Consider the following 21,506-nt stretch of genomic DNA (forward strand, 5'->3'; position numbering starts at 1 on the left):
AGGCAATCTCTATGAGTGTATTTTCTTATCTGAATTTAAAAAATTATTTCAACCTTGATTTCATCTTACTCATTCTTTGAACCAGATCTGAGAGAGATAAAGCCCTTTGATCTCCATGGTTAGTTTTTAGCTGTCAATCTTTGTCATCCATGTTCTGAAATGGTTCCAGTTACCACATTTTCACTAATATGTATAATTTGTCTGGCTCTATTTTTAAGAAACTCTATAAAATTTTGAGTGAAGTCAAGCTTGAAGTGGAGACTGTAATCAAAACAGGAAGGCACATTGTCCAGAAGCAGCAAACCGACAACCCTAAGGGGATGGATGAGCAGCTGACTTCTCTGAAGGTTCTCTACAATGACCTGGGTGCCCAGGTGAGCAAGGCAGGTGCACTGCCCCTCTGTCTCTCTCATTTGTGTATTCTAAAATTTTACTTCTGGGAGAAGAATGCTTATTTGAATTTTATGGCATCAATAATACATGTTTTCATTTATTTCAATAATTTTTATTATATATCTTTAAAAGTGTGTGTTGACTATGAGGGCCACTCCATTTCTTCTAAGGGATTCTTGCCGACAGTTCAGTTCAGTTCAGTTGCTCAGTCATGTTTGACTCTTTGCGACCCCATGGACTGTAGCACACCAGGCTTCCCTGTCCATCACCAACTCCTGGAGCTCACTCAAACGTATGTCCATTGAGTCAGTGATGCCATCCAACCATCTCATCCTCTGTCGTCCCCTTCTCCTCCCGTCTTCAGTCTTTCCCAGCATCAGAGTCTTTTCCAATGAGTCAGTTCTCCGCATCAGGTGGCCAAAGTATTGGAGTTTCAACTTCAGCATCAGTCCTTCCAATGAATATTCAGCGTTGATCTCCTTTAGGATGGACTGGTTGGATCTCCTTGCAGTCCAAGGGACTCTCAAGAGTCCTCTCCACCACCTCAGTTCAAAAGCATCAATTCTTTGGTGCTCAGCTTTCTTTAAAGTCCAACTTTCACATCCATACATGATGGCTGGAAAAACCATAGCTTTGTAGTAGGTATAATGGTCATCTGAATTAAATTCACCCATTCCTGTCCATGTTAGTTCACTGATTCCTGAAATGTCAATTTGCACTCTTGCCATCTTCTGTTTGACCACTTCCAATTTACCTTGATTCGTGGACCTAACATTCCAGGTTCCTATGCAATATTTTCTTTGCAGTATTGGATTTTCCTTTCACCACCAGTCACATCCACAACTGAGCATTGTTTTCACTTTGGCTCAGCCTCTTCATTCCTTCTGGAGCTATTTTTCCACTCTCCTCCAGTAGCATATTGACCTTATAGACACCTTATAGACCATATAGACACCTACTGACCTGTGGGGCTCATCTTTCAGTATCATATCTTTTTACCTTTTCACAGAGTATGTTACTATTAAAATGATGAATAGTTACATAGAAATGTATTTTTAATATTTAATCCAGACTAATTTCTATATTTTCAAAGGCTACAGACATTTCATAAGTTATTATGAGGAAACTCCACAAGTAATAGTCTCTGTATAAACACAGGTTATTGGTCCTTGGATTTCTAGATTGAACAATCCATTGAGAAATGTTAAAAACATCAGGACTGTAATAAATAGTATCAGGAACTTCACATTAATCCAGCAGGATTTAAAATCCTATTCAGAAACATCTATAATTTGGACATTTTAGTGAATCTGTGGGGAAGTTGTTAGGCCCTTTATTGTGAGTGACTGACTTGATCCATTAAGCTTAACATCTTCTCTTATTGAGAATCTCTTCCCTGAAACCAGACAAGCACAAACAAGATAAAACACAGAAACAAATGAAGTGAAACATTCTCATTAATATTGAAAAGCTGTGTTAGATAATATATTAGACCCTTCTGTGATTATTAAATATTAACCAAGTTTCTACACAAGCCCAGAGAATACAAGCTGAAATTTTGTGATCACATTGAGATTACTAACAGTCATACATTTCCTGGGCAATTTGGATTTCACTTCTGCAAGATTAGATTACTGATGTGATATACTGTATACCATTTTTGATACATTGCACATCTGGAACACGTATGGTAAGAGCTTCTTTTTGAGAGAGTTAATTGCATATGTCAGATATTCACACAGTTATTCAAGTCTGGAGAATATATCTGGGATGAAGATATAAATTTTATGAGTCATATGCATAGAGGTGATAATTAAAATTTTCAGTGATGATGAGATTGCCTAGGGAGACGATATATCAATAGAGAAAAAAGAAAAGGTCCTGAATTAAGTAAGTTTTGAGGGATTACATCACTTAGGAGGATATTTGAAGAAGATGAGCTTTGGAGAGTGAAAAAGTTGGCTTAAAGCTCAACATTCAGAAAATGAAGATTATGGCATCTGGTCCCATCACTTCATGGGAAATAGATGGGGAAACAGTGGAAACAGTTTCAGACTTTATTTTTCTGGGCTCCAAAATCACTGCAGATGGTGATTGCAGCCATGAAATTAAAAGTCGCTTACTCCTTGGAAGGAAAGTTATGACCAACCTAGATAGTATATTGAAAAGCAGAGACATTACTTTGCCAACAAAGGTCCATCTAGTCAAGGCTATGGTTTTTCCAGTAGTCGTGTATGGATGTGAGAGTTGGACTGTGAAGAAAGCTGAGCACAGAAGAATTGATGCTTTTGAACTGTGGTGTTAGAGAAGACTCTTGAGAGTCCCTTGGACTGCAAGGAGATCCAACCAGTCCATTCTGAAGGAGATCAGCCCTGGGATTTCTTTGGAAGGAGTGATGCTAAAGCTGAAACTCCAGTACTTTGGCCACCTCATGCAAAGAGTTGACTCATTGGAAAAGACTCTGATGCTGGGAGGGATTGGGGGCATGAGGAGAGGGGGACGACAGAGGATGAGATGGCTGGATGGCATCACTGACTCGATGGATGTGAGTTTGGGTGAACTCCAGGAGTTTGTGATGGACAGGGAGGCCTCAGTTCAGTTCAGTTCAGTCACTCAGTCGTGTCCGACTCTTCGCGACCCCATGAATCACAGCACACCAGGCCTCCTTGTCCATCACCAACTCCCGGAGTTCACTCAGACTCAAGTCCATCGAGTCAGGGAGGCCTGGCATGCTGCAATTCATGGGGTCGCAAACAGTCGGACAGGACTGAGCGACTGAAGTGAACTGAACTGACTGAGCTTTTAAAAGAGACTAAAGTATATATGTATGTGTGTGTTTGTGTGTGTGTGTGTGTGTGTGTGTGTACCACATTTCTTTATCCATTTATTTATCAGTGGCTATTGTGAATAATGCTGCAGTGAGTATGGGAATGCAGATATCTCTTTAAAATAATGATTTCATTTCGTTTGTTGTGTACCAGGAGTAGAGTTGCTGGATCATATAGTAGTAGTTTCTTTTTTAAATTTTTTGAGGGCCCTCCATGTTGTTTTCCATAATTGCAAACTTGACATCTGCTAAGAAAGTAGATCTTAAGATCTACCTAAGATCTACCACAGAAAAAGGTAACTATGTAATGATGGAGGTGTTAATTAACTGTGGTACTCATATCACAATGTATATGTGTATAAAATGATTACAGTATACACCTTAAAAACATACATTGTGCCACCATATATTTTATATGCATGAGAAACTACATATAAAAAGGTGGTACGAAGTGTGGTAGTATACCAGAAACGTGCTAGGTCTGGGAAGCCGAAGGAAGGAGGGTATTTGGAGAATGAGTGTAGGTTTTTGTTTGGAATATTACTGAACAAGGCATCCACTTAAAAGCATACATTAGCTCTTTTGCCATTGGGGTCATCACAGAGCTTAGCAAAGATGATTTCTGTGGAATGATGGAGGTAGAAGCCAGAATGTCATGGCTTGAACACTGTATGGGGGATGACAAATGGTTTTGAGAATTTGTATGGGAAAGGTAGGAGAGAGAGAGGGAAGGTAGGGCCAAAGGAGGAAATTTGTGTGTGTATGTGTGTGTGTGTGTGTGAGAGAGAGATAGACAGACAGATACTTGAGTATGTTTCATCCTTGGTGGGAGTGATCCTGTTGAGAAGGAATGTTTGCATATCTAGGAGAGAGAAGGGATAAATGATTAGGTAAAAGATTTACAATTGATACTGCCTAATTTAATATGCAGTACATCTTAAAATGTATTGATTATATCAGCTGAAGAGAGTGTAAATTGTTATAAGTTGAACTGTAAATTATTTTCTTCCTGGTATACCAAAATCTTTGGTAGCATTAAGTTTTATGATGATTGTGTAGTTGCCTGGGCTTGTCAGTCAGATAAGTATCGTAATATCTTTTAACATAATTCAAATATTTTTCTCCTGAAGTCTGCCTTGAGGTGCTATTAATTTAGAGTCATGAATTTTAATTAAACTCCATAGGAAAAAAAATTCATTTTTAAGAAGGAATTGAATAATAATCAATCTTTGAGACATGCAAGAGTAAAAATAAACTTATAGGATGAATAAGAAGTGCAATCCCATTTTACTTACTAAGAAAACTTGATTTCTATATCTAATAAAGTTTATATTATTTTATATCATCTAAAAAATTTCATCCCATACATGACATTTCACTGTACTACTTATAATATTATCGTCTATACATACGTGTACATAAAAGGAGGAACATATTTTCTTGTATATATTGTGTTTGACATCCTTTAAAGTGTCAGCTCAGCATTAGGTTGCGAATCACTTTAGTCTGAACGTACCATTGTGTAATGCCAGTGGTCAGACCAGGCTCAGTCTTATGGTCATGCCGCTCTGCTCATGGCCTTAACCTTTTTAAGCTTCACTGTCCTGTTCTGTTAAGTGGAAAAAATAGTGCTGATCAGAGGGTTTTATTGTATAACATGTGTAGATTCGTTAGTATAATATGAGAGGCTGGTAAATGTCTGTTAAGTTCATTTTGCTTTCTAACAACAACAGTAAGAACAAAATAGTAATAAAAGTTTGTAATCCATAGCCATTTAATGTATTTTAAATTAAGCAGTTAATTGTGAAACATATGATTGTAAAAAATCTTGCTATTTCTCCCTCATGTTGATGTGTGTTTGTTTTTTAAACAGAATCCCTCATTGAGAGGGTTTTAAGACATCTTCTGCTCAAAATGATGAAAGATGATATTAATTGATTCCTTAATCTTGTTGAAGGGACTGGGGCAAGACCTTCGTGTATATATTTTCCTCACTAAAGGCTCATAACAACCTTCTGAGGGCTATATCTCTACCAGGGTCACTTAGGAAGTTAAGTGGTAGAACTAAGATGAAAATCCAGGGTTGCCTGACACTTAACCACTACAGTATATTGTCTTCCTGCAGAAATGCAAGAATGGAGTGATTCTAGGTGCCAGAGATAAAGGTTAGGTATGTCTTGGGGGTTAACTATGAATCTGTGTGGATCTTTAGTTCATATTTGTTTCCACCCATGTTCATCTCTTTCGTGTTTTTTTTTTAAGGTGACAGAGGGAAAACAGGATCTGGAAAGAGCATCCCAGTTGGCTCGGAAGATGAAGAAAGAGGCTGCTTCTCTCTCTGAATGGCTTTCTGTTACCGAAACAGAATTGGTACAGAAATCCACTTCAGAAACTTTGCTTGGTGATTTGGATACAGAAATTTCCTGGGCTAAAGTAAGTTGTAGTTCAGGTGAACCACAAAAATTACCAGTATAATCTGTGGCATTTTGATCAGAGAAATCTGGGTTTATGTCATTTGTCTCCATTTCTTACTAAATATCGTCTTTTCCTTTTTCCATTCTTTTTTCCACATCTCTATCCTAAAAAAGAATAAGAATACTTTAAAAGCAACTAACTTCAGAAGACACACACACACACGCATTATACACATATACATATAATATATACATATGTGTATATTAAGATAGGGGAAAGATTTATTGATTGATTTTGGCCACACCTCTCAGCTTGTGGGATCTTCGTTCCCCACCAGGGATTGAACCCGGGTCCTCGGCAGTGAAAGTGCAGAGTCCAAACAACTGGAAAGGAATTCCTCAGAAGGTATTTTTATCTTGATGCTGAAGAGTTAAACTCACATGGCCCAACAAAGTCTTTGTAGTCATTATACTTATACAGTGTAACTATCACCTTCAAAATCAGTGACATTTTTTGAGTATTCATTCTTCACAAAGTATTGTGCTGAATTTATTAATTCTTCTATAGTAAGTTTTATACCAGTAACTAATCTTTCTATTGCAAGCTAATTGCTAACTGTAGAGAGCAGAGAAACAGAATTAAAAAAAAAATCAATAAATGATCAAAGAATTTTCTCTAGTCCTATATTTACTTAGAAATCACATAGATTAGAGAGTTGATTTGCCAATTCTCTTTTGAGGTGGACAAAGAATTGAATGAAACACGAAGTAGTTTTTCTTTTTTTTAACCAAGGCATTCTCTTTTTCTCAATTCATTTTCTAAGAAGCATATATACTAGAGATAAATGCTGAAAATAAATGATCAGTACTGTGACAGAGCTTTATATAAAACCCCAGGTATCAGTTTTGACTTCTACAGGTGTCGACTTTTGGGGTGTGAAGAGGGAAGTGCTCTGAGGTGGTGTGATATAATTCCTTAATTTGAATGCTCTTTGGAGTTAGCTGTTGTAAGAAACTCAAGATATTAGTCACTAGAAAGAATGTTCTCAGTTTAATAGCTCATGGAATGTATAATTGCTGTGGGCTGTATGGAGTAAAAGGGATACATGAAGGAAGTGAAAAACACTGGAATTCATGGGTTACGGTGGATGAATGGCAACCAAAGGCACTTAACTATATATTTTTTTTAATTAAAGCTTTGTCAAGGAAATATTATCTTTTTTCTACAATACATTTTGAAAGTCATTATTTTTTTATTAGTCCCATGAGTCTTATAAGCTAATTGAATGATATTTGCATAGTGTAATACCAAAAAAGAGACAGGAGCAAAAATGATCTTTGTTCAAAGAATACCCTGTTATCATTTCAGTTTTTTTGTAGGCCCATGTAGACATGGAGGCACAAGTATATCTTTTAAAAAGAATTATATCTAGTCTTTCATTACCTTTTTGAAAAGCAGGTTATATCTTTAACATTTTCTTGTATCTGCAAGTGTTTTGTGTCACACATTGGAGATAGATAGCATTTCATTGAATATTTTATTTCTTATTGTCCCATTCCTCCATTCATAGCCATTTAAATTATTACCAGTTTTCACTATTGTAAAAACTGCTGTGATGAGTATACTTGTGGTTAAATCCTAGCATATATTTGTAATTAATTTTCTGAGGATAAATTCTTAGCTCTAAAAATATTGGGTCAAGGGATGTATCCATTTTAAAGCTAATACTGGTTATGAAATTGTCCTTGAGAAATGTTTTACCCAACAGCTGTGAGTGAGAATTCCTACTTGCCTGTTTTAACTAAACTTTTGACAATGGTAGGCAAATAACATGTCTTGGTTATTTAATTAGAACATTTTCCTTTAGCATATAGGCCATTTGTAGCTTCTGTCTCCATTTGATCTTATAATTTGGAGATCTTTACCTGTTACAATTATTAAAGCTTAATATGTTGTGTATTGATGCAATTTTTTGCCATCTAGTTTCCTTTCTGTTCTGTATATTTTTAAAACAGTTTTTATACATTTTTTAAAGAATACAATCTTTTTTTTTTCCCTAATTATTTCTGCCTTTAGTGTTTAGAAAGGCCAAATTTACAACAAAATTACATAATTATTTACTTATATTCTCTTCTAGCTCTTTTATAGTTTCATCTTTTTTACCTTTAATACTTTAATCCTTCTGGAATTTAGTTTGGTGTATGTAATGAGGTAAGGCTCTAACCCTTTTTTCCCCAAATAGTTTGCTAGTTATCTCAGCACTACTTGTTGAATAATTATCCCTTCCTCACTGATTTGACCTGCTCAATTCATGTATTCTTTTTGTCTGTTACTTTCCTTTATTTTCTACTTCACTGATCTGACCCTCTGAAAAGTTCTTCAAGTATTTAATATGTGGTTCTATAATAAACTTCAGCATGTAGTTAATGACAGGATTTCCTGACTTTATGTTCCTTCCTTTGTATATACTCATATGAATTTTAAAATTATTACTCTTAAATTCTTAAAAAAATTCTTTTAAAAACTTTGGTTTGAATTGCCATAAATTTATAAATTTGTTTTGAGGGGAATTGACATCTTTACTAAATTAAGTCTTTTTATTAACATGTAAATGTCTCATTTCCTCTCCAAATTCCCTCTCTACATAATGCTTTGTAAACATTATGCATATATGCCAAAAAGTTTATTCCTGTGTGTTTATTTTATTGGTATGTAAAAAGTATACTTTTCTTTTTATTTTAAAGTAATTCCTTATACCTGGTACACAGGCAATATCAATTTTTGCATATTTAATTTTTAATCATCTTTGTGCACTCACATAAATTCAATTAGTTTTTCAGTTGATTCTTATCATTTTTAAGGCAAAGACAGTAATGATATTTATTTCTTCTGGAACCATTCACTCTTAAATTCCCACTTAATCTTATTTTAGATTTGAAATAATGAAGATGGTATATACAAATCACAAATTCACAGTACATTCACATCATTAAAGTAAACCAAATGAAACATCAGTACGTAACGTTATCACCAAATTTTTTCAATGTTTTATTGTCAGATTTAAGAACCATGCGTATTTTACAACTCTTCAGTGTATTTCCACCATTATGCTGCTACTGCTAAGTCGCTTCAGTCGTGTCCGACTCTGTGTGACCCCATGACGGCAGCCTACTAGGCCCCCCCTGTCCCTGGGATTCTCCAGGCAAGCACACTGGAGTGGGTTGCCATTTCCTTCTCCAATGCATGAAAGTGAAAAGTGAAAGTGAAGTTGCTCAGTCGAGCCTGACTCTTAGTGACCCCATGGACTGCAGCCTACCAGGCTCCTCTGTCCATGGGATTTTCCAGGCAAGAGTACTGGAGTGGGGTGCCATTGCCTTCTCCATTCCACCACTATAAAATCATTTTCCAATGCAAAATTTAAATAGCATCTTCATTCCAGAATTTAATGTTTTTATTCCATAGCTTAAAAATCAGCATTTTCGGTGTAGCCATTTTCTTTACAATAAAATCTGTTAACATAGTTTGTGTACTGTTTAAATTTAGTTGCATGTAATTAATTATTTCTTATAGTTTTTAAAGACTATTGCAGCCAATCAGTCCATAGCCACTGAAGGAATGTAAAAAGTTAATAACTGAAGAGAGCATGGCTGTGGGTATTCTGTTTTTCTGTTTTTTTCCCCCCTCCTTGCTGGAGAAGAACATTTACTTGAGAGAAGTATTTTGATGTCTTTATAAATATACTGGTAATTAATGAGTCCAAATGAGTCTTACATCTTGACTCACTTGCGATTTTTATCTTTCAAAATGTGATTGAATGATGTGAGACTGAATGTGGACTTGAGCTCCTTGAAATGATTTATTTAAATATTATTCTAAAAAGGTACAACAGCAGTAGGGTAGATATGTGCATGCCACTTTTTGATTGAAAGAACTTTGCAGTTTTAATTTTGGAACCCAACATTCTCTTTATAATTCTCTGGTCAAACTTATAAATGTGAGAATCAAGTTATCATAATACCATCCAGAGTATTACCGTTACATAATATGACAATTGCAGAATCAAAGCTTAGACGTGCTACTTTTCCTGTGATGTACTTAAGATGAAATATTTTTTGTAATGTTTATAAACAGACTGTATGTTAAGTTATAGGGCTGTTCAGTTCAGTTCAGTCGCTCAGTTGTGTCCAGTTCTTTGCAACCCCATGGAGTGCAACACGCCAAGCCTCCCTGTCCATCACCAACTCCCGGAGTTTACCCAGACTCATGTCCATCAAGTCAGTGATGCCATCCAGCCATTTCATCCTCTGTCGTTCCCTTCTCCTCCCACCTTCAGTCTTTCGCAGCATCAGGGTCTTTTCAAATGAGTCGGTTCTTCACGTCAGGTTGTAGTCCTTGCATATAAATATAGCGCATGTTAGTTGTTTCCTGTAGTAGTCAAGGAGATAAATTCACTATGAATATTTTAGAATTTTGAGTTCTGGGGTAGTTCTGCTTCGCCCGCTTGTAGTTACTGAAAATGAAATTGATTCTTTATATCTAAACTTATGATGCAGATAATTGTTGGTGTGTAATAAATTTATACTTAAAAATAAATGAAATAATTACCTTTCCACATCTAAGATCATTACAGTCTTTGGTATTCATATAATTAAATAGTTAATTTTTATTTGAAACTTAAAAACTCTCATGTTAGCAAGTTGGGGAATCTTGTGCACTTTTGACGTGTGTAAGCAATCTAGGGAGTTGTATATATATGGAAGAAAAATATTTTAAAAGTGAAGGTTGTGTAAACTTTTATAATGTTCTGCAAGATCAAGTGGGTCTTGGAATTTTTATTTTCTAGAATATTCTGAAGGATCTGGAAAAAAGAAAAGCTGATTTGAACAGCATCACAGAGAGCAGTGCTGCCCTACGGAACTTGATCGAGGGCAGCGAGGCCGTCTTGGAAGAGAAGCTCTGTGTGCTTAGTGCTGGCTGGAGCCGGGTTCGTACCTGGGCTGAGGATTGGTGCAGCACCCTGATGGTGAGTTGCAGCAAGAGCCTCATGGCGAAATCGTTTCTCTTGGGAATACGTGAAAATAAAGACAGTTTGGATTGGAATTCCAAAGCCTGTTTTCTGTTTGTCACAATAATGTTTTGCTTGTGAATTAATTTCATTTAGACTACATTTTATCTTTTGCTTTGAAAAGATAATAACCAGAAAGAGTTTAAAGTACTTCATTTCTATTAAGTAATAAACCATTTGTGATATACCTAGAAATACGTACTTGAACATCTTACTAAATGTAACTTATTTGCTACATTTAAATGACTTAATATTGTATTTAATTTTCATACTATTATAGACTATATATATATATAATGTTTGTAATGTTCTAAAATTGGTGTACTAGTTAAGGGCACAGGTTCTAATATTGGATAACCCAAGTTAAAGTTTTGACTATAAACCGGAGGACCTTGGTCAAATTACTTAAATTAAGCATTCTCTAAATCTCAGTTTTCTCATATGTAAAATGGACATTATTATAATTTTTACCTCATACAGTTTTTGTGATTATATAGTATAAAACATGTACTGCTCTTATATAACTAAAAACAATTTTAGATATTATTATGATCATTATAGTAATTAAGTGTTATATGCTATTAATCTTTGTTACACCACTACACAATTAACTAGTATTTCATGAAAATAGTGACCCTCTACTTTCATAATGTTTTCTGTTTCTCTTGTATTAATACTAGCAATGAATACTATGTAGCAGCATCACCGTCTCCTCCCTCAAAAAGAGTTCTCATCTATAAATTATTATTTCTTCAGATATATCTGAGATAGGACTTTTTCCAAATTCGTAGAATTATTGGGTAATGGATAGAAACAGAGAAGAATAAATTATCATGTGTTTCAATATTTATTGAAATCAATCAGAATGTGTAGGGCATTGAAGTTGGTGGGCTTACATCTTGACCTGTCAGATTGATATTCAGAGTTCATCTACAACTTACTATCTTCATAACCTTGTGTTAATTACTTAATTTCACTAAGTTTTAATTTCCCTATATATAAAATGGAATTAAAAGAACATATCTAACAAAGTTGTTAAGTGTTGAATAACAAATGTGAAATCTTGGCTCATAGAATATGTTCTTTAACTATTTTATACATTCATTTTTATTTTAACTAGTTTTATTCCACATTCTCATGGTCCGTCCTTCTGTCTTCTGCAGTCTGTACCTTCTAAATTCTCCTTTCAAATAATATCTTTCTATTTCACTTGATTTATCTGCTTTGGTCTGATGTTTATCAATTCTTAATTAGAATCCAGACCACTGTCAAAACTTTACTTATGTCATTTATTCTCATTCTACTTTTCAATGATTTATTTCATGTTATAGATTAATAATTTGCTTATTTTTAAACTTCCTTCATCCTATAAAATATATTTCCTAAAAGTTGTTAATTTCATCATAAGGCTTCTGCACTCTTTTTGATCACATTCTAAATTCTTGCTTTTGCCTCAGGAAGTCTGCCCTGTTTTAATTGGCTTAAGTGTTTGCTTCTGTTTTCAAATTTATCTCTCAATCACATGTTATATCATGCTTCAGGAAATATCACTGTGGTCTATGCCAAGTGTCATGTTAAGTGCTGATGGTACTGAGGTGAAAAGACATGGGCCCTGCCTCAAGCACTCAAGCTTTGAGTAGGCAAAATCTATTCAAGCATATTTGAATTACTTTTTTACTAGTACTTCCTTAAATGCTGCTGCTGCCTTAAATGAGTTCTTAACTAATATGATCCAGGCAGGCCAAAAAGATTATTTGTGATATATGAATGAGAAATAGGGATTAAAATAAAATGAAATTTATAAAGAAACTTTTTGCCTTTTATTCTTCAATTTTTCATTATGTTGAGGTCTAAATTAAAATAAAAAAGTACCCAACCACAGCTGTGCTTCCTTGGTGCTCAGACAGTAAAGAATCTGCTGGCAATGTGGGAGACCCAGGTTTGATCCCTCAGTTGGGAAGATCCCCTGGTGAAGGGAATGGCTACCCACTCCAGTATTCTTGACTGGAAAATTCCGTGGACAGTGGAGCCTGGCAGGCTGCAGTCCATGGGATTGCTGAGTCGGACATGGCTGAGTGACTAACACTTTCACTTTTACATCTGTGCATATTTTGGAATGAGATTTATCCATTGAGGAAGAGCTTTGCAGGAAGGTAGAAGTTCTTCTTGAAATTCAGCATTACTTAGGTCTTTGAAGACTTTTAAAATGTCTTTGAAGATTATTGTCTTAATTATTTCATATGGTTGTATCAGTGTTTTATTAATTCCTTTCTAGAACCATCAGAACCAGTTGGAAATATTTGATGGAAATGTTGCCCACATAAGCACCTGGCTTTATCAAGCTGAAGCACTATTGGATGAGATCGAAAAGAAGCCAGCAAGCAAACGGGAAGAAATTGTGAAGGTAGCAGACAGAGGATCAGTAGCACTTCTGAGAATGGAAGGTTTAGCTGTCACCTTTCTCTTGAGGAATACTTCAAGTTACTTGTACACATGTGCTTTTATGTTGGTGGGATAAACAGAATGAGTCTTTTTGTTTGTTTGTTTGTTGGTTTTTGTCTTAGCTAAATTTTTGTTCCATTCCTCTTAGATAAGAATTGGCATCTGAAAGTGCCACATTATGGGATTGTTAACATAATTTTTCCATTGTAATTTAATAAGCTTAGGAAACCAGAAAATACTTCTTCATTTTGTCATGCTGCATAGTTGAATGCTGCATTGTTAGTTAACAGCAAAAGTGCTTGAAAGTGCATGAAAAAGTTATTTTTTTCATGACTTGCAACATTTGGAAGAAATTGAAAGTTTCTTCAATTTCTTCAATTTATAGAAAGTTGGAGCAGAACTGACTTCATAATGAGTATATTTGGCTTTCATTTCTTGGTGCATATTCTCCACCGACCCAGCTTTTTAGAGGGATCAGCTGTGAAAAAAAAGATAGTACACGTTTTCAGAAGTGCAGTATGGCAGACTTCTTCACTTTGCTCAGCTTCTTGATACCCTTACTCACTGGTGATAAGCAAAGAAGAAATTTTTGTCTTGGGGACTCCAGAGTCTCAGAAAAGTGCCAAGAGTAGCCCTTATTCTTTCCTGTGTTTTTACATTTTGTTTCAAAGTTGAAGGTCAGACCTAACTTTTAAGAATTACCCCTGGGAAATCTTTTCTATCTACTGCTCAGGCCCCACCAATCCTTCTTTGGAACTCTCTGACACATCAGACATGGATGAACAGTTGAATTCTGGGTTACAAATATACTCTCGCAACATTTTGCAGACATTACTGAATGAATCTTTTTTCCCCTTCACATTGTTTATTGATGACAGGAATCACTGCATAATTAAAGATTTGATGAGGAACCTGCAAACAATAAAGAATGTGTCTGTTGCCAGCAAAATAACAATTATTTCAGGTCCTTTAGACGTTACAGAGCTTTTTCACACCGAATGGCTCATATGAAACAAAACCATTTTAGAGTGTTTAATTATGCATCTATAAAACCTTTAAAGAATGAGATAGATTCCTTTCTTCACTACATTTTCCTTATTTCCAGGACTACATTTTTAGTGAATTTATTAAATTTATTACATTAAATCACTAACATATGTTTAACATAACCTTTAGACAATTTTTTCATAAAAGCCAAGACCTATCTGCAAAGTGTTTATTTCTTTCCGCTTGATTTTTCTTAAAGGGAATTTCAAGAATCGCTACAGAACTAGCAAAATTTGAGACAAGCCATGGCTGGTTGTTGTTGTTTTTTTAATATGACAATCAGATTTAGATGCAAGAGAACACATTCTAAAAGTTCCATAGTTAAGCTGATATTCTCCTGTTTCTAGCTACATACACTAATTTTAAAACTTCCTCAGACTTCTTATTTTCTCTCAGCCACCCTAACAAGTAAGCAGATTCTTCAGCTCAGTGGATTAGGCTCCACGTCTTAGATCATTGAGTGCCTTGCGGTATCCTTCATTCTTGTCAATCACCAGGAAAACATCTGCAGAATTTATAGACACATACAGATAAGCTAGTACTTCACTCAACATGTACTCATAGCCATACTTCTGAGAGAATTCCAGCACTTTTCAAAAACTTACGAATGAAGTAGGAATTGAGGCAGGTATTTGCATCCCTTTCTTAGGCCTGAAAATGAATTTAATGACCATTATGAAATTAGCCAGAGGAAACTGCGTAATGTTGTGCATTTTAGTTAAAAACTAAATGGTAATATTCAACTCCCTTCCAAATCAGTTTACCTTCACCAAGGGAAGCGGGATGGCGGTAAACAAGATTTCTAGGGGGAAAAGAAGTTAAAGTTTGTTCCTTGCTACTTAATCTTTTATCAGCCTCAAGAAACTTCGCAATTCTTAGAATAAGATGGTTGAGGAAATAAATGACACAATAAATCTTATAGACTATTCAATTATAAAGTAAAGTTTTATATAAACTAGGAGTAGTTTAAAGTGCTTCCCGTATAGCATGAATGAGTCTCTCTCTCTCTCTTTAAATATATGAACAGCTCTTATTCAAACTGATGGTACTGAAGTCTCTTACTAGGAGTCTCAGACATTTGTTTAAGCTCCCTTTACTTCCCAGTTAACACTGCACCCATGTTTGATTTCGATTTTTCCCATGTGATAATTTCATGCTTTCTTACAATTAGCGTTTACTCTCTGAGATGGATGATGTCAATCTCCAAGTACAAAATGTCCGAGATCAAGCTGTTGTTTTGATGAATGCACGTGGAGGCTCAAGCCGGGAGCTTGTAGAACCAAAATTAGCTGAATTGAACAGAAATTTTGAAAAGGTCTCTCAACACATCAGAAGTGCCAAAGTAAGTAATTATGTTTTTATATAAAACTATTTTCTTGTACATATGTAGCTGAATGGTAGGTAGTTATATGGTGCTAGTGCTAAGTTGCTTCAGTTGTGTCCGACTCTTTGTGACCCTATGGAATGTAACCTGCCAGGCTCCTCAGTCTATGGGATTCTCCAGGCAAGAATACTGGAGTGGGTTGCCATGCCTTTCACCAGGGGATCTTCCCCGCCCAGGGACTGAACCCACGTCTCTTACATCTACCTGTATTGGCAAGCAGGTTCTTTACTGCTAGCGCCACCTGGGAAGCCTCAATTATATGGTATATACAACAAAAAATTAAACGAAAATGGTTTTATCACTTTTCTTTGATTGGAGCATTTGTTCTTATTTATGATTGTGCAAATGAAGGAGAGATCTAAGAAGTTAGTATAAAAGATAATAACCCATTTGAGAAAAGGTTTCAAGTATTGAAATTATCTAAGAGGAAGGGTCCTCATTTTTGTTGCTAAGAGTTGGACATGACTGAGTGACTTCACTTTCACTTTTCACTTTCATGCATTGGAGAGGGAAATGGCAACCCACTCCAGTGTTCTTGCCTGGAGAATCCCAGGGACGGGGGAGCCTGGTGGGCTGCTGTCTATGGGGTCGCACAGAGTCGGACACGACTGACATGACTTAGCAGCAGGAACAGCAGCAAATATTCTCTAACTTTGCTTTGTTTTGAAATATCTGATGTTGTCGTTTAGTCGCTAAGTCCTGTCTGACTCTTTGCAACCTCATGGACTACAGCCCACCAGGCAGCTCTGTCCATGGGATTTCCCAGGCAAGGATACCAGAATGGGTTAACCATTTCCTTCTACAGGGGATCATCCTGCCCCAGGAATCAAACCTGGGTCTCCTGTATTTGCAGGCAGATTCTTACCACTGAGCCACCAGGGAATCCCAAAATATCTGATATAATAGGCCAAACTATCTTTCATAGCCTAAGAATATATTTAGATTATTTGCAACTTAAAGAAAACAAACAAAAATCTTGCTTTAATTCTTGCCTTCCTTACCTTGTGACCTAAGCTTACTTATTTAGTCTTTTCAGCAGGTCTGTGGGAGATTTTTCTACAAGTGTAAAAGAGTAATCCAGGAGACATAGGAGGTGGATTGAAAGAAAGTACGAAGAAAATGATTATTTTTCCCATAAATAATTTCTGTTAACATTCTGGCATGTAATTCTATTCTTATATGTATGTGATATTGAAGTATCAAAATTTTTATATTGTTTTGTGTATTCTCCTTTGACAAGGTTTTTAACAGCTATTCAATTATATGATCTGTTGTGGTTTTTAAGTCAGTTTTCCACTTTTATTGTGCTTTTATAAATATTGTCTTGTTAAAATTCTCTTACGCATGTCTTTTTGCTTGTCTCTTAATATGCCCTTAGGATCACTTTGTAGAATTCCTTGAAATTGTTGTGAAAGTTGTACATATAACTGCTGTAAATAGATTTTTCCGGAGAGGTTGCTAGCTTCCCCATATTCAGTCAACACTGCCAGTTTTCCTGCATTTCATTTTATTAAAGTTGTTACATTGATTTTGGACTTCTCCAGTGGCTCACTGGTAAAGAATCTGCCTGCATTGCAGAAGATTTAGGTGACATGGGTTCGATCCCTGGGTTGGGAAGATCTTCTGGAGACAGGGCATGGCAACCCACTACAGTATTCTGGCCTGGAGAATCCCATGGACCAAGGAGCCTGGTGGGCTGCAGTCCATGGGGTAGTGAAGAGTCAAACACAACTGAAGCGACTGAGCGTGCACACACATTGATTTTAGGCACGTCCATATAAACTATTTCTATGTAGATATTGTCTGAAAGTACCACATTGAGAAAGGTATACTTTTGTGAAGTTTGGGTATCACAATCCAAGGGGCCCTGTACTGGAGAACATTAATTGGGAGTCATTCTTTGTGATGTTCCTGTATTAGGAGGTGGTCTTTCTTCCTCTCTGTGGCCAAGGCAGGGCTGGCTTCTGCGTCATGGCACTGTTTCCTGATGTATTTGTTTGTGGTCCTAGAATGCCCCTCACATACTCTAGGCAGTCAGGGTCACTTGCACACTACTTCACATCTGTGCCTGGAGTTTGGAGAACGTGGTAATCAGAGACGCCCAAGTTGGTAAAATTATTGCTGTGTGAGTGGATAAACTAAAGTCAATTCAAATAAATTCTGGTTCTTTTTTGATACTGATTAACGGTGAAAGGTCAAGTTAAGACCATCTTTTCAAGGAACGTTTTTCCCTCCACAGTTGCTAATTGGCCAGGAACCGTTATCGTATCCGTGTCTGGTCACCAGTGAAGCATTTGAAGTTGGTGTGCCTTTCTCTGACTTGGAAAAATTAGAAAGTGACATAGATAATATGTTAAAGGTTATGGAAAAACACTTGGAATCCAGTGATGAAGATGAAAAGGTTCGTTCAAGGAGATTTTCAAAACCATGGTGCTGTCACTTTTCTTCTGTGTTAATCACATCTTTACACTAATGATGTTTACCCAGATATCTGCCAAACATGGTAGAACAGATTTAAATGTGATTTTCTGCAAAGTGTCAAAGTGAGATTTGTCATGGGATTTACACAATATCTTAAAAAAATAGACATATTTTCTGACGATAGTGTTATCTTAGTGCTATTTAACTTCTAAACTAGCAGTCTTTATGAGCTATTTTAACTTCATATATGAAATATTTTAAGAAAAACACAAACATTTCTTGTGTATCATGCAGATAAACATGTGTTGACTATACTGTACTTTGTAGGTTGGTTCTGCTTGGAACTGATAGTAATTGACCTTGTGCTTTTTCCTTTTGAGTAATTTATGTCTTTCAAACATTCAGATGGATGAGGAGAGAGCCCAGATTGAGGAAGTTCTACAAAGAGGAGAACAAATGTTGCATCAACCTATGGAAGATACTAAAAAAGAAAAGATCCGTTTGCAGTTACTACTTTTGCACACAAGATACAACAAAGCTAAGGTATTGTCATGGGGGAGATTCTTTTCCACTTACGTAACTTTTTCAGCTCTTGCCATTCAGATGTTTGATGTTGCAAATCAAATGATTTCTGAAATCATTTGAGAAATGATTTATCAAATCAATGAGACCTCAAATCAATGATGTCTCAAAACAAACCAATTGCAATGGTATTTCCTTCTCCTTTCTAGTGTGTATTGCTAGATAGGTTTATATTTTTGGATGAGACAACACTAAGAAAATAGAAACATAAAACTTTATTATAGGACATCCCTTTTGGATTTCTGATAATGTTTTAAACCTTTGGTGTGTGACTTCTTCCTTCAGTTTTGTATTTTATGTGTGGAGGTCTTGACCACATTAAAAAAATTCTAGTTTACAAATAACTAAATTTGTGACATTGATAAAATATGATTTATATTCTAGAAAATGATTCACCACCAGCTCCCTTTTCAATGGCCATCTTTGCAGCTGCATTGTAAATATGCTGGTGTTCCTTAGAGGTCTGTTAGGTAATCCTAGAACCAGTTTTCGTTGATGATGTTGGAATCTACGAGAAGATGTCCCCATCTGTTTATACTGCTGCCTTGTAACAGGTTCCAAGTTGAACTGGCCCTCTCACTACCCCGAACCTGTTTCCTAATTTTTTCCCTATCTTAGTTATTTTTCAAAACTATCCATTCTCAAGGTAGAAACCTCAAAATCTTCTCAATCCTTTCCTGTTCCTCATAGGCTTTGTTCCTCACACCACATTGAGGAAGGATTAAAGCCAGTATGTCCAAATGAAATAAGATACGGGCCTGAACTGGCAGTTGAATCCAGTTCTGCCAGTTACTTGTTTTATGAACCTGGGAAAGTAACTTCCTAAGTCCTGTATCCCTTCCATAATTCAGACTCCTGTGATTTTTACCTATTAGTTATTCCCCAAGCTTTCCATAGCTCCAGCCCACTTTCTGTATTTTTCTCAGGGTTATTCCTCATCCCCCAAGTCATGGCTAATTATACGATTCCTATTCCAAAGAACTTGTTCAGGAATATTGTGAAATGCAGAAAAAGCTTTAGGTGTAAGATTTGTTACTGCAATGATATATAGAGGCCGTGGTTTGACCTCTGTGATTAACTGTCATTCCCCATATAGTATAGCTGTACTGGTTTTTTCTACCTTTTCTCAGCTGGTGCCTTAGTACCTCTGGAATCTTACTAATTTTAATGTTATTCCCCGGTGTGAGTTTTATCTTCTTATTTTATCTGAAAAATATGTTGTCTTTTAAGACTTGTTTCTATTTTTATTTCTAACATCTTTTAGATTATATTATAGTTCTTTCTTTAATTGTTGCTTTTAAAGGTATCTTTAATCTCTGGAACTTCATCTTTGGGCCCCAAATCAGAAATCATTAATGATCCAAAATAGAGATAATTTTTAGACTTAATACATAAATACGTTTGCTTTTTGAATGTACTAATGTATACTATTACAGGGTGGCTTCATTTTGATTTCACTAATATCAGTTATTGTAAATAAAATGATTTAAAAATATTAAAGCATTTTTGTCCCTCTTACATGAACCTATATTCTTCTTCAAATCCATAGTTTTTAAAACTGTTAACTGTGAACATTAGAATCCCTTGAGTAGCTTAAATAAAATCAAGCCTCAAACCAGTTAAATCAAATTCTTTCAGGTTGTGGAGACTTGACAAAGAAAACTTTATAGATGAGTCTAAGGTACAGTCAGCATTGAGGACCACCAGTTTACAGGACTTGTTTTCTTTCCTTTTCTTTCTTTTCTCTTTTTTCAGGTGAGCAGTGAGCCACTGCATGTTATGGGAAATCTTTTACCCCCGGTTAAATGATTTTAAAAAGTTTATGTGGATGAGAGGAGGTGGGGAAAGGGCCTAGAAAGGATTGGGTGGTGTGTGCACCTACAAAAACCTGGAGCATGAGAAGGATTTTAGCTGAGAAAATTCTTTCACTTCCTCCTCAGTGAATTTTCATTTGGACTAACCTCATTATTGGGCTTCCCTGGTGACTCAGATGGTAAAGAATCTGCCTGCAGTGAGATCTGGGTTTGATCTCTGAGATGGGAAGATCCCTTGGAGAAGGGAATGGCTACCTACTCCAGTATTCTGGCCTGGAGAATCCCTTGGAGCGAGGAGCTTGGCGGGCTGCAGTCCATGGGGTCACAGAGGCGGACATGACTGAGCTACTAACACTTTCTCTTCACTTCACTTCAACCTCCTTATGAATTCAGATTAGAAATGGGAAAGGAGTGAAAGGAGAATTGGGTGGAGATTGGTGAAGAGAGAAAATGGAAGGAGGTGACAGGCAGTGGGGAACCAGAGCCTATTGGGAAGGGATATTAAATTTCTTGATTGTTTTTTTTTTTTTTTTTTTTTAGAGCAGTTTTGGGTTCACAGCAAAGAGTTTCTGCATACACCCTGTCCCCTCACCCCCAATACACACACAGCCCCTTCTTTTATCCACATCCCGCCCCAGAGACGTATGTGTGTTACAACTGATAAATCTACATTCAGTTCAGTTGAGTTCAGTTCAGTCGCTCAGTCATGTCCGACTCTTTGCGACCCCATGAATCGCAGCACGCCAGGCCTCCCTGTCCATCACCAACTCCCGGAGTTCACTCAGACTCACGTCCATCGAGTCAGTGATGCCATCCAGCCATCTCATCCTCTGGCGTCCCCTTCTCCTCCTGCCCCCAATCCCTCCCAGCATCAGAGTCTTTTCCAATGAGTCAACTCTTCACATGAGGTGGCCAAAGTACTGGAGTTTCAGCTTTAGCATCATCATTCCTTCCAAAGAAATCCCAGGGCTGATCTCCTTCAGAATGGACTCGTTGGATCTCCTTGCAGCCCAAGGGACTCTCAAGAGTCTTCTCCAACATCACAGTTCAAAAGCATCAATTCTTTGGCGCTCAGCCTTCTTCACAGTCCAACACTCACATCCATACACGACCACA

The 21,506-nt window shown here is 36.4% G+C and overlaps 1 protein-coding gene across 1 annotated transcript in view; it reads left to right on the plus strand.

Moving 5' to 3' along the window:
- UTRN (utrophin) overlaps positions 1-21,506 on the plus strand; it is a 557,360-nt gene that overhangs the window by 205,310 nt on the left and 330,544 nt on the right. Inside the window, 7 exon segments of the mRNA XM_027551766.1 lie at positions 219-374; positions 5,483-5,653; positions 10,479-10,658; positions 12,976-13,104; positions 15,361-15,531; positions 17,813-17,974; positions 18,400-18,537. Coding sequence (XP_027407567.1) covers positions 219-374; positions 5,483-5,653; positions 10,479-10,658; positions 12,976-13,104; positions 15,361-15,531; positions 17,813-17,974; positions 18,400-18,537 — 1,107 coding nt within the window.

This window comes from Bos indicus x Bos taurus, chromosome 9 (genome assembly GCF_003369695.1).
Source record: "Bos indicus x Bos taurus breed Angus x Brahman F1 hybrid chromosome 9, Bos_hybrid_MaternalHap_v2.0, whole genome shotgun sequence".
NCBI classification, from domain to species: domain Eukaryota; kingdom Metazoa; phylum Chordata; class Mammalia; order Artiodactyla; family Bovidae; genus Bos; species Bos indicus x Bos taurus.